Raw genomic sequence first — 14,005 nt, 5'->3', positions numbered from 1 at the left:
TGGATATTGAAAGATAAACAAAATAAAAAAATTTATTTTTGAAATTTTGGCCAAAGTTCTCATGATTTTAATAAACTGGTTATCAAAGCCAAAATGCATGTCAAAATATATTTTTTAGCTTTGAGATACTTAGTCGTATGCAGAAAAATATTTTTTCTTTTTCTAAAGAAAAGTTTTTTTTGTATTTTCCAAAGTAGACAAAACTGAGTATTTTACCGAATTTTGTATTTTATATTGTGATACTAATAAAAAAAAGGCATAAAAGTGCGTGAGGAAATGACTAAAAATTGACCAATAGTCTATAGGGGCATCTGTTGTAACCTATTTTGGGTCCCTACACAAAAAAGAAGAAAATACAAAATAAAAAATAAAAATAAATAATAAAAATGACAAAAGGATGTCAAGCGCCTAGAAAATGACTAAAAATTAGTTGAGAAAGTTTTACAATACAAGGATTGAAATTTGACAATATATCGTCAACTGAAGGGCACATCCTCTCTATTTTTCACTGCTCCGTGGTAGGCCGCAAGTCAGAGTTTATACAAGTAGAGTTATGGTCGGCATCTTTTTGATGTTTAGAAAAGAGGGGGAAGTCGGTGAAAACAAGGGGAAGAAAAATCTTCTTCTTCCCCTGCCTCACATGTCCATGGGAAGAAAAAGAAGAAGACCCACAGTGCCGTTCAAAACGGCACCGTTTCAGGTTTTTTTTTAATGAACAGTGTATGAAATGGCACCTTTTTGAACAAAATGCATCATTTCATTTAAAAGAAAAGGGTAGCAAAAAACATGTTAGAGTTCACATCTGTCCTTAATTTGTGATTTGTTTAATCGAGTCCTCAATTGCAATTTTGATTGTAAAATCAATTTAATTGCATCTAATTCAATCAATTTCAGTGCCTCCATTTACATGCCTTTTCTAATTTGGTTTTTTATTTTAGATTTCTTTAATTAAGTTCCTAATAGGCCATCATATTTCAATATTTACGCAATAAAGCCTCTAATTTGATCAAATCAACTCTTAAAAATTATAATGTAATCCCAGAACTTTAATTTCTTTCAATTAAAGCCTAAATTGACTTAAAAATTAAATTTTCTTGCCATCAAATCATATATAAATTCAATTAAACCTTCAATAAAATTTAATTGAATCCATAAACATCTGATTTTTGAATTTTTCTTCCTTAAATTGAATTTTTTTTTGTCAATAGGGCTCTCATTAGTCAACAAAAGACCGTCAAATTTTAATCTTTGTATTTTTGAACCTACTCAACCAATTTTTGATCATTTTCTGAGTGTTCTAGCATCCTCTTTTTACTGTTATATTTTTTATAATATTTTATATTTTTTATATTTTTTGAAGAGAGAAAAAATATGAATTGAAAAATAACTCAAAAATAGATTATGACAAGAATCATATAAAATAATTTAAGTGTTGGGAATGTGAGCTTTGAAAACTAAATTACTATTTAAAGTTGTAGGCATTCCACATTATATTTCTTGTCTTTATACATGAGCATAACAGAGTTAGACAATGATATATTGTTGAAATCAACCTCACATTATTAGGACAAGCTTTCTTTTATAAAATTTCTAGTCTTATGACTTTTAAATTGTTATTTTTCTCATCAACTAAATAATTATACCAATTCTTCAACATCAAGCTCTTTTTTCAAAACTTTCGAATGACAACCTAATTATGCATTTTTAAAACTTATGGTTCTAGTTTCTGTGTACATATAGAAAAATAAACTTGTCTTATCTTTCTTAGTTATAGTTTGAATAACCTAAGATATCATTGCATGAATATCTCTACTCATCAAAATTCATCATTGTCTGTTATTGTATATTCCATTAGTCTTCATTTTCTTATGTCAAGTCCATTTTATTAATTTTCTCTTCCTTATCATAACTCTTGCCTTCATATCCTCTAATTTTTTTTAATTTTCATGGATTAAAATCTTGCATTTACCTTATAATCTCATCTTTCTATGCAATTTTATGCATCACTTTCTTTACTTTTTATATTTCTTCTTTTATTCCTTGATTTTCGAAGGAAAAGTTCTTTTATATATGAAAAATAAAGTTCTCCTAACTTCTCTAATCATGATTTTTTTTTAAAAAGACTTTTTTTTCAAAATCACACATACATGAAGTCTCTTGCTATCATAGATTAATGGGGGAATTGGTCACACTATCAAACCCTATTACTAGAATATTTTAATCATCTAACAATATCAATGGATGTCAATTCCTTTCAAATAAGAAGATAGACACTTAAATTATTTATTTAAATAACACATTCTTTCATATCTAAAGACATAAAACTCTCACTCAGAGAGAAAAACATACCTACAAATCAAATCAAAAAAATCATACGCTTATAGTAGAAAATAAATAAAAGGATGTGAAAATTTTCATCCATGTATATAAATAATAAAAGGTGGTTGCCACATGCTCTTGTTAGCCGATGGTAACTCAAACTAAAGTTTAAAAAAAGTGTTTTATTGTGAGAAAACACTTGGTGAACTTGTTTCTTATATATGTGATGGGTTGAAATTGTTAAATATATGTACAAATATATACTTGCGTACAAATTTTTTTTATCTATGATGATAATATTGTGATAAATGAGCTTTTTATAGATTACTATTTGATGATTTGATGAGGTTTTGTATTTAAATCTCACCTAGCACAACTTGTAATTAATGACATTTATGTCCTCATACATGATTGTAACCTATTTAAAGCTTTTTTTTATGTTTCAAAAATATTTTAAAAAAATTTTAATTTTTTTATTTTTTTTCTTTACTTCAAATTAATTTTTATTTGTATTTTTAGAATATTTTAATATATTGATGTCAAAAATAAATTTTAAAAAATAAAAAAATATTATTGTGATGCATTTCCTAACGAAAAACACATTTAAAAGCAATTACTAGCTTTTTCATATATATATATAGAAACTTTAACTATAATTTTAGTTATAGTTTCTATATATATATATATATATATATATATATATGAAAAAGCTATTAGGTGAATCTCACAATAAAAGGATGATATTCAATGTTTTTTTAACCATGGGTTGGAACTCTTTTTTTTATTGATCTCACCAATTCAGCCACAATTTTTTTTTCATGGATCTCACCAATTCAGCTCCTATTTTATTTTATTTTTCTTATCAAACACTAAAAAATTGTGATGCGTTCAAAACACTAAAACCATCATAAAAATAAATATAGTTTTAAAAATACCTTAAATTTTGATCTTAACATAAGTCTGAAGAGAATATTTTTATATAAAAGGATGGAATGATATAAAATAATATATTTTATCAAAAAAAAATATGGGATAACCTTCACATCTTTGCATCTAATGCAAAAATAAATAAATAAATAAAGTAGTAACGAAGGCGAGAGTCTACGGATCCTAAACAAAGTAATTAACAAGCTACATTCATACGCAAGCTCAAAAGGTAGAGACAAGTCACCTCTATACGGACGTGCCTCTACCTCCCCTCTCCCCACAAAAATGAATAAAATAAAAGATTATCGAATAATTTTGCTGATGCAAATAAAGAAAGACGTTGTGAGAGACGTCCAGGCAATTGACTTTTGTGCTAATATAACCGTGATTAGAGCGGAACTCTAGCAGTAGTAGCATGTACTAACATACGATCAGAGTGCCAATTATTGCAAAGAAAGAGCAAACAATGGTGTTCATCGCGCTACCTCGCCTAGAGAGATCGTGTGTTACCTCTCAGTGCCTTCCTTTAATTATTTAATATTATATAAGTTAACCTCATTTCGTTACACTTAGAGATAAGATTAGTTGAAATATTAATTAATTTCCTTGAAAAATGAAAACCCAAGAACGATGTGACACATGTTGACTTTGTTATATTCCATTGGTTGACTAATGCTAAACCTAGCTAGCAAGCTAATATATGCTCACAGCATCCTTTGAATGAGAAACAAGGAGTTGATCAACCTATAATAATACATAACTAGCCCTCTGCATGCACTTTTTGTAAAATAACGCAGAAACGCCACAAACAGACGCAGTTGCTGAGCTCAGGGTGGGTGCTCTCCCCATGCCCCTTTCTCCAAGTTAATTACGGGCAATTGTCAACCCTCATTAATTTTTCTTTCCTTTTTTCCTTCTGGTAACAAACCAATATCGCTGTTGGCATCCAAGAAATTGACCCGGCTCTTATCACTTGGCAATGCCAATCATGTCATAATAATCTTTTTAAGAAATCAACAGCAAGAAAACGATCCATTTGATCATAAGGTGATGTCAACAGTGAGAATGCACAGCTTACAGTGTAAATATGTAGACAGAAATTACATTAAGAATGCTGTGGAGATTAAGCTCGTTTTGGAATTTGGAAAATGATAGCTCTCTCGTGGTAAACAAACAGAAGACAAAACAAAAACAACAAAAAATATTACGAAGAAAAGAATCAATCAGACTTCCATAACCCATGTTGATGGATTCATGTTTTCTTTCATGAAAGATACAAATAAAGAAAAGACTCGACTACAATTTGTTTCCCGTTTTGGTTAGCATGCCATAAAACGAATCAGAATATGACAACAACAAAATCTGAAACCTAATAATATTCTGATTGGTCTTTCTTTGGTGCCGTGGGCAAGAAATTAACCCTTTTATGGTCTCTAGCTACCAGATGCAATTTCCTAGAGAAAGAAAATAATGCTGTCGGCATCTCACGGGCAAGTACAAAGTTTGACCTGTCAAGAAAGTCGACGCCATAGCCGTCTGTTAGGTATAACATAAGGAATTTGAGAGTAAGGTGGGGGGTGATGGTGTCACAGAATTTGACCCAATTGATCTCCCCTACCAAGAGTGTGTTTGTCTTTCTTGTGGCTTTAGTATTTTGAATGCACCATGAATTTTATTATTTGGTAACAAACAAAAAAATTGTGGTGGAATTGTTGGGAACCATCCAAAAAAATAAAAAAGAGTTTCAACATGTGGTTGGGAATAAACATTGGATACTAGCTTCTTTCTATGGGATTCATGAAATAGCTCTTTCATCTTCTTTTTTAAAGTATTTTTTTTTTTACTAAAGAATAATTTCAATCATGATTTTAATTAAATAAACATTTAAATCAAACCAACCACAACTAAAAATAATTTTTTTAATTTATTTTTTTATTTTTTTTAAATTACAATCACAAAAAACTATTGTAGAAACAAACACATTCTAAACAAAATGTAGGTTTTGATGTCATTCTTGTGCTACATAACTCGGTTGTTTTAATCATTAGCAAATTACTCATTTATCAATTATGGACACTTTTCTTAGTCATTATATCTTATGGAAGGGTCCAAAGGTTAAATTTAATTAAAGAAAAATAAGGTTAATTATCATCTAATCAAACATGAGTTACGGTTGGACCCACAAATTCGCCCTAGATCGAGTCTTTGGTCTGAGATCTCACACTCTTTAGTCTTGCGTTTGGATAGCATTAGACTGGGGTCTCAATGATGCTAAGCAAAATGAAAGAACTCTATCGAGCGAACCCATTCCAATCGTTCTCGAACCTAGATTGGGAGGGGCTATCCGAGCCTCTCAATATGAAAATCTCAAGGTCTTCAAATGGATTTTGGCCAAGCATCTTGATCGAGATGTTTTCCTATTTGTGCTGTTCTAATGTCAAACTCCAAGATAAACCTTGCCGAACAACGGGTACCTTTCAAGCATAACAATTTTCCATGCCCTGAACCCTACATGCAGGCTCTGGGAATGAACTTAAGCTGGAAGCACCTTCACATGCAACCTACTTATGTAGGCCTGCATTAAATATTCACGTAAGGCTACAAAACAATGACCCAGAACTTTTTTGGTTTTCCAATTCAATTTCATAAAAAGCCAGTGCATGTAATGGTTGACTCTCGGATTTTCAAGAACTAGATGGATGAAATGAAGCAAAATCAAAAGAAACAATTCTCAGGCTTCATGAACTTGTACCTGGACATATCATCGCAAGGATACATAATGCAAGTATTTCCTCAAGTGATTATCATATACATTTTACATCTCCAGACCATATATTGAACTTCAGTTCTGTTCATAACAGATAGTTTCAAGTTCTAAGCATTATGCATCATAATCGCTCACAAGATAAAGCTCGGACTCTTTAATTACGATTTGACTTGTATATACACGCCCTTCCTCGTAAAAAAACTTGGGTCCAACATCAAATAATAGTAGAAATTGCCCAAGGTAAAATGACTTTGATCGATCCAAACAGGTAAAAAAACCTGCATTGACACCAGGTAATTCATGTGAAAGGAGTGAACCAGAATTATTTGACAAAAGAAAAATAGCTTTGCCAAAGCTGAAAGGATAACTTACATTCCGCTTGTGCATCCACAGCTCTTCGTATTATGTAAGCCTCGAGGTAAAATCCAGTGTGCTTGTAACTGCACTTTGAAAAGAACAATCCTAATTCATAGCAACATTAAATAAAAGCTTGATAAGGTTGCATAATAATAATATTAGCCTGTAAATATTTGAGAACTCGTACGGTGACATGACATTAATCGGAGAAATCTTTCTATTCATTTATTTATTTGCTTGTATTTCCCCCTTTTCTGCCACAATGATAGTCAAGAAATGAAAATTGACCGCCTCAGAGCTGGAATTATTTCACATTGATTGCAGCAGCCATGTTCCTCAGTTTCCGAGAAATCTCTGAGAATGATGGTCTCTCCGATGGATCCGAGGCCCAACAACTTTCCATCAAAGACTTCCACTCCGGATCACACCATGTGGGAATTTGAGGTCGTAATGTGTTGTTCACAATTCCTCCTACGAATCAGAAGGAAGAAACGAGCAAACAAATCACAATCAAATGTGCAAATAAATCAAAGAATAATTTGACTTAATAAAAGAATACATTTCATTCACTACATCAATTGATGAGTTTGAAACAGATTTCAAAAACCTATGCCACAAACATTTGGGCAGCCAGATGAAAAATGGTGGAGAGCACCAAAAAATTAACAAGAGCTTAAGATGAAGAATATACATTAGCATTCAATATTTCTTAAAAACTTGTCCACTTTTCAGTTTAGGTTGTATGGTTATTTTAATCACACCAAGGCATCTTAGAGGTCATGCTGCTCCATCTATTTAGAAACCCATATCTTTCTGCTGCCAAGAATTATGAGACTAAAACATAGTCTAATTGATAGTCAACAGTCAGCCACCAACACAGGATGCATGATGGACCAATGAAAAACAGCCCTTACTGAAAATCAATCAGCTTTAGCTCAATATTGTTAACATATCCTAATTTAAAAGTACTGGAAATCCATGGTCTATCCTATGAAAATCCAGCAGTCAAAATTCAAGAACATCCAAGTCCCCACATGCAATTAAGGAAATGCAAAATCCAGGAGCTAGGGTGCTTTATGATGTAGTAAAAAGGCATTATCCAGAGTATTAAACTGAGGAGGTTGAAATGGAAAAATAAAATTGGAGAAATATGGAATCTAAAATCCCTGTTAGACTGAAAGGTGACTATCCCATAAAAAGTAAAAAGCACAAAAGCCAGAGTCAAACATAAATAAATGGAGCTTAACTAAAATGAGTTTTAAGGTGAAAGTTAAATGAGCAAAAAGACCGGATATGAAATGAGTGTGAGTATAGAGGTGGTGGTGACACTCAACGAGAATAAATTGAGGGAGAACCATATTAGTTGGTTTGGCCATGCTCATGAAAGGCACTTGGATGAACAATGTAGAAGAATTGAGCAGCTCCTACAGCATCCTTGCATCCACACAGAGCAGCTGCTGCACTTCAAGGGCTTTTAGGGTATTTCCCTGACTGATATCCTAAGAAATTCAAACACTCTGTAGTTGTCAAAAAAAATTTCTTGTTCTTCTTTGTCCATTTGGTGGTCTCTTATCTCCAATTTTAAAATTATGTTCTTTTCTCATTGATACTACTAGTTTTATCTAAAAAAGAATTAAGCAGCAAACTTTCCAGAACAATTCACAACACCATACCCTCTTGCATCCAAGATTTTGACCCGTCATAATTCCAAATGTGTTTGAGTTTGTAATATTAAGCCTGTAATAGGATATAACCCAGTTTCCATTGGCTTTCCTGATTCTTATCACTAATACAATTCTTTAGGGAAAAATGTAGAGCACAAAAAGAATCATGGTTGATTAATGTAAAAGTATCCATGCTCCACAGTGATATGATTATCCTAACCTACATGTTAACAGCAATTCAGATTCGAAGTCCTTTAATTTACACTCTGAAGAGGAGGACATCTGAAATCCCAGGTTAAAAGAATCTAATCGTATATCCATGTGTTGATAAACAACACTTTCCTAGAGGAAACAAATTATATTGCTATCAATATGCTTATCCAGCATACAAAAACATTGATGCTTACCAATTATGGAGGCACAGTGCATGTCAGCATAAGGTTCTTCTCCCGTAAGTAATTCCCACATAACAATCCCAAATGAGTAAACATCAATCTACAACACAAGACAATACATGTTACTTAAACTACCAAAGAAAGGAAAATAAGTTATGGCATTTCTATTCGAGCATAATGTTACCTTCTCTGTTACCATGTGGTTCTTGCCACTCAAAAGCTCAGGTGCCATCCAGGGCAAAGTTCCACGAACACCACCTGAAACTAACGTGTGTTGTTTCACCTTTGACAAGCCCAGATCACCAATCTAAGAATGTTTGTGTTAGATGCCAGACTCAGGCCATTCAGATATGATCACCATTATGAGAAGACAATAACGTACAACTTTCTATCTCACATACCTTGCAAACTGGCCTTTGCGGATCTCTCATATTTACTAACAGGTTCTCACATTTCAAATCAAAATGAACAATGTCCTTCCCATGCAAATACTCCATTCCAAAAGGAGCATCCATAGCTATGATGAGTCTTTTACGACGATCAATGGTTCTGTTCAAGATATGACAGTGTCACAGATTCTTCATACTCAGAATGTTTGTTTGTATAATGTCTTTTTGCCCCTTGTAATTAAGTTTTACTTGTAAAGCATGTTTAATTCATATCTGATAAAGAATAAGAACTCTTCTAAAAACAAGAGATTGAATATTCAAAAATGCAAAATCATGACATCACCAATAGATTGGTTACCTGTCCTTCTTCTGCAAAAACTGTTTCAGAGATCCATTAACCATAAACTCAGTAACAGTTGCTAATGATCCATCAGGGCCATCACGAACAATACCATAGAAAGAAACAACATTTGGATGGTGTAATGAACTCAATATCAAAGCCTCCTTCCAGAAATCTGCAATCTACAGAAGCAACATAAATGCAAAAATTACCATCAATCACAAAAAATTACACTACATGGTCATCATATTAGAAACTACAATTTGGCATCAAATACAAAGAGAACGATTCCTGCTGATTAATTTCTTATTTAAAATACATGGTATCAACTCTCCAGAAAGATACACCATAAGGTCCTGGCATGAGCCAATATATGCATAAAAAAACAAAGGGGAAAGATGAGGAATAGGAAACCCTCAAGGATCTGGTGAAGTTGTCATTAATAACAGACATGAAGGCATCAAATCTTCTACAACGTATGTCCAAAATACACACTAGAGGTTTAATCTTTCCAGAATTCATACACAAGTATCAAAGAACAATGAAAGAGAAATTCAAAGCAAAATACAAATTTCATGTTATCAAGGTCATGATTCAATCTTCCTTTTCTTTTGACTCAAACAAACTAATTAGCCTCTTTTATAGTTATTCTGAATAAAATTAACTAGCACATAACATTTCCTATTCTGACATCCTTAAGCACAATCCCCTGAAAGGCCACATCCAAAAATTATCACAAGCCTCCCTTGACACTGTTTTACAAGTACCACCAGCTCACACGCACACAAGTGCATGTGCATATATCACATATTATGTCACCCGAGACCAAGTCAATCATCCAGAACAAGGGAATGAAGAATCATCAGAAGGATATGGGTCCTACCAAACGCTCTCTTTCTGAAGGTCTCCCGGCAAAGCAGCTGGCTTTTATTCTCTTTATAGCCACATCAGAACCCTTCCATTTCCCATGATATACAGCTCCATATGTTCCAGATCCTAATTCACGAATCTCCTCCAAATCATCATTTTTTATTGTCTGTGACACAAAATCAATCTATTATTAAAATCGAAGCACAAAAGACAAGAAAGTGTATAGAGCAAGGAACAATAACTAAAATGAATGTGCAGCATTAATACAAAGATGATGTGAATGTGACAACAAACAGGCACCTGCAATCCCCTTTCTATAGCTTCTGCCTCAGCCTTCGTAGGCTCAATTTTGTTGTTTTTTATGTTGTCATTGTCAGATCCCAGCTCTGCTTCTTCATGTGTATTCTGTTAGACATGCAATTCATTAGAAAATAAGATAACACCTTGTAAAATGCTTTTTGAGCAAAAACAAGTTCAGTTCATTCTTACCACAGCTTCAGGCTCCTTATCATCTACTTCTGATATTGAATCATTATTTGCAGGATCAGCATTTTCTTTGACTCTAGCTTTCACCTCTTCAGCCTCTTCCAGTGCTGCCTTCTTTACAGAAGCAATTAAATCAGGTAAGAAACTCATGCGGCTAATTGACAGGTTTGGATCTCCAGGAACAGCAGAAGGATCTCTTTCTCCCGCTTTCACTGTATCACCACTTTCTCCAGCTAACCTCGAGAAATTGGAATTGACAGCCTCAGGAAATGCTGCCTGGCCATGCATATCAGCAATCATGTCCTGATCCAGGCAAGGCATGCATGACACATCCAAGTTTTCAACTTTCCCCACACAATTTGCTTGGTTTTCTACACCAAGAAAGATTTTTCCATCCACTTTTGATGCTTCAGCTACATTGGCATTACTTAACTCTGGGTTATAACCAGAAGTAACTGTATTTACAGATAAGTTTAGCATTTCATGTTGGAGCGGTGGTTGAAGGGGTTCTGGAGCAAACGACTGATTATTTTCTACCCCATTAGCATTTGGATTCAATTTCAACATATGACCGTGAGAATATTCCAAGGAATTTGTCCCATCAAAAACCAGCATTTTCTGTGAGGACTCAGCCCAAGGTTTCTGACAATCCACGCCAATGCCACTCCTTTGACTACCTTCTGCCGTGCCCCTAAGAAACGATGGATTAACAGTACTACTCACATGTGGAGCCGCACCGGATGCTTCATAAGGAGTGCCATGTACTGGAATTTGAGCATTTCTCCATAAAGTCTGTGGATGTGCATGTCCATGTGGCGATGTGTGAAGATTCTCAGATCCATAAACATAAGGAAAATTCCCATACCGTACCGCGCATTCCTCGGGAGGTGAAATTTGTAGGCTGTGGACAGCAGCCACAGTTTGATCGTGAAACACATCATTACCCAATTCAGGTCCAGGACGGTGATGGGAGGACATATGATGGCCATCTACCAAATTACCATGCCCAGGGGGGTAATTCATGCCAGGACCATCTACAATGTAGTGATCAGTGAATCTTGCAGCTCCAGAGATATGTTTTCTGGCTTCATCAGCGCGGGGACTCAACTGATGCTGCACAATCCATCCGCTTTCATGGTCTTGTGTCTCATTGTAGACAGCTCGTGGATCATTCTGCTCTCTGGGATACACTGGGTGGTGCACCTTCACATCTGCATTTACTATGAAAGCCTCCCTGTTTGGGGGAAAGTCAGCACCTGGATTAGCAACCTGAGGAAGTCCATTTCCCATGCAGAGTTGCTCCAAATGCAGTTGATTTCTTGGGAAAGCCCCCCTGCAGTGCTCACAAACACTGTTCCCTTCCAAAACACTGGGACCGTGCAGCAAGTTACCTGGAAAACCACCCTTATCACCACCTACTACTCCAGCAGGCATCCATACTACATTTTCAGAATACTGTGCCTGGTGATCAAAAGGGGGATGCTGATTTAGCTGCAACCGAGCATATTCTTCAGGCATTCTTTCCATCCCTTTATCGGGTAATTCCCCAAACTGCATACGGTACCGTGCAGAAGGGGGTGAGTTTGGGATCTCTGATAATGGTCTTGGATCATGGTGCCCGTGATGCCTAGGAGAATAATATGCTGGACTCCATGGACCCTCCATCTCATTATACCTAGGAGCAATAGCAACATGATGCAAGTTGTACTGTGATATTGACATCTCACCACTCCTGTGGCTAAGGAGACCACCATCAAGATTCATTCCATTAAAAAACTGTTCTTGTAAATGAATGTCATCAATTGGACCCATCAAAGGGGAATCAGGATGGTGCCTTCTAAAATCAGGCCCCTCGTTCAAATTATTTAGTGCATCCACATACCTTCTTTCACTCTCCCTTCCATCCCCATCAACATAATGGGCTGAACCATCTTGGTCTGTATTCGAAAACAGAAAAATCCTAAGCCTGGTGAAACCATCCCCAGAACCCAATTTCTCATACTCCTCCATCATGTTAATCACATCATCATCATTCACAACCGAGACTAACGCATCAAGATCCTCATCAGGCTGTTGATACTTCAACACCATCGCCCCATCATAAAGCTCTCTCATTTTACTCATCAACTCCTCATAACTAATATCCCTAGGCAAACTCACAATCCGCGTCTCCCCACCTACATAACGCAATTTCCCATCTTGGGGTCGAGGCATTATGCTACCTAAGAAACTACACAGTAATTTAACACGTGGGGTATCATCGTTCGAACCAGGGTTGGAACCAGCTGTGGAATTAGTGGTAGACATTGGTGTATCCATGATGTAGAGACCTTGCTGATTATCAACAGGATTATCAATCTTATTCAAGAATTCAATTCTGTTATTACACATGGAGTGTAACATCACAACACATCAATATTAACAGCTTTCTCAAAATTGAAAGTATAACAACGCAATTCACTGATGATTCTAACAAAGCAAATAACAAACTGATTCTTCATTTGGAAGCTCATAAAAAGCCCCTAAAATCACCAAAATCAGTCATTGCCACTAATTCCAGCAACACCAAAAACAAGAAAAAGATCCCTAAATTTAAAAAAAAAAAAAAAAACTATGTTTATCAATCTAAACCAAGAGGAACTACAGTCATAAACAACTCAAAACATCAAAACGAACCCTCCTTTAAGAACCCAGATTCGGTTCAATAATATGTAAAAGAAAGAAATCCCAGTTCCTAAAATGAAACAAGAAGGTACCTGGTGAACAAATTAAAATAGGAAAACAAGAACTTCCAAGTTTAAAAATTTATGTCTGTTTCTCATAATTGGGTTAGTGGGGTTTCTGTGGGAAGGGAAAACAAAAACAAGGGAAGGAAGGAAGAAAAGGAAGCTAAAAAATGGGGTCTGGAGGAGGGTTGGGTTGGGTTGGTTTGGGTTGCGACTGCGATGATGATAGAGATAGAGAGAGAGAAGGAAGGGGAGATGGCACAATTGCAAGGCAATGGCTGCTTGCCATGTAGTCTCATACGTGGCAGGCACTGCCTGCATTCTCTCCTCTCTCGTGGCATCATTTGTTTGAACTCTAGCACTCCGCTCGCTCTCGCATGCTTCTCGTCCACGCTCTTTTGTCCAGCGTTTGTTTGAGCATCACAAAGAATTTGTTCTTCCTCCCATAAATAATTAAATAAATGGAGTAATTAAGAATGTTACTTTTAGTTCTGGAACATAAGATTCAGTTTGGAGGCTAAATTCTTGAAGTTTGAGGGTGAGAGTGATTGGCATCAAAATAGCGAATATTAGATATCTGGATCTGCTACGACACGAATTGAATTATGTTTTTATGTTAAAAATAACTTATGCATTCTTAAAGTGTTGTAAGTATTTTTTATTTGTAAAATTTTTTTATCATAAATTTATAAATTGAAAACCTAATACATATTATATGATAATTTTTTTACAAAATTTAAAACAGTTATATACTAGGATAATATT

General features: G+C 34.8%; 1 protein-coding gene across 3 annotated transcripts; it reads right to left on the bottom strand.

Annotated features, from left to right (window-relative positions):
* Window positions 1–5,953: 5,953 nt before the first annotated feature.
* Window positions 5,954–13,622, bottom strand: LOC105115336 (uncharacterized). 3 transcript variants are annotated; one of them, XM_011012185.1, is made up of 10 exons: window positions 10,518–13,619; window positions 10,329–10,433; window positions 10,042–10,194; window positions 9,177–9,340; window positions 8,831–8,978; window positions 8,614–8,736; window positions 8,442–8,529; window positions 6,558–6,841; window positions 6,386–6,453; window positions 5,954–6,291 (listed from the first exon to the last, which is right to left on the bottom strand). In XM_011012185.1, exons 1-8 carry the CDS (start codon window positions 12,915–12,917, stop codon window positions 6,675–6,677), a joined length of 3,348 nt encoding a protein of 1,115 aa, XP_011010487.1. In that variant the 5' UTR covers window positions 12,918–13,619; the 3' UTR covers window positions 5,954–6,291; window positions 6,386–6,453; window positions 6,558–6,674. The 3 variants fall into 3 exon arrangements, with proteins under 3 accessions (XP_011010487.1, XP_011010486.1, XP_011010488.1); XM_011012184.1 differs by having other exon boundaries at window positions 6,386–6,841; XM_011012186.1 differs by lacking the exons at window positions 5,954–6,291; window positions 6,386–6,453 and adding an exon at window positions 7,726–7,869 and having other exon boundaries at window positions 6,656–6,841; window positions 10,518–13,622.
* Between the last annotated feature and the right edge of the window lie 383 nt (window positions 13,623–14,005).

This window comes from Populus euphratica, unplaced genomic scaffold, assembly GCF_000495115.2.
Source record: "Populus euphratica unplaced genomic scaffold, PopEup_1.0 scaffold678.1, whole genome shotgun sequence".
Taxonomy (NCBI): domain Eukaryota; kingdom Viridiplantae; phylum Streptophyta; class Magnoliopsida; order Malpighiales; family Salicaceae; genus Populus; species Populus euphratica.
Note: the sequence above shows the minus strand (reverse complement) of the source record. Positions and strands in the feature narration are given on the sequence as shown.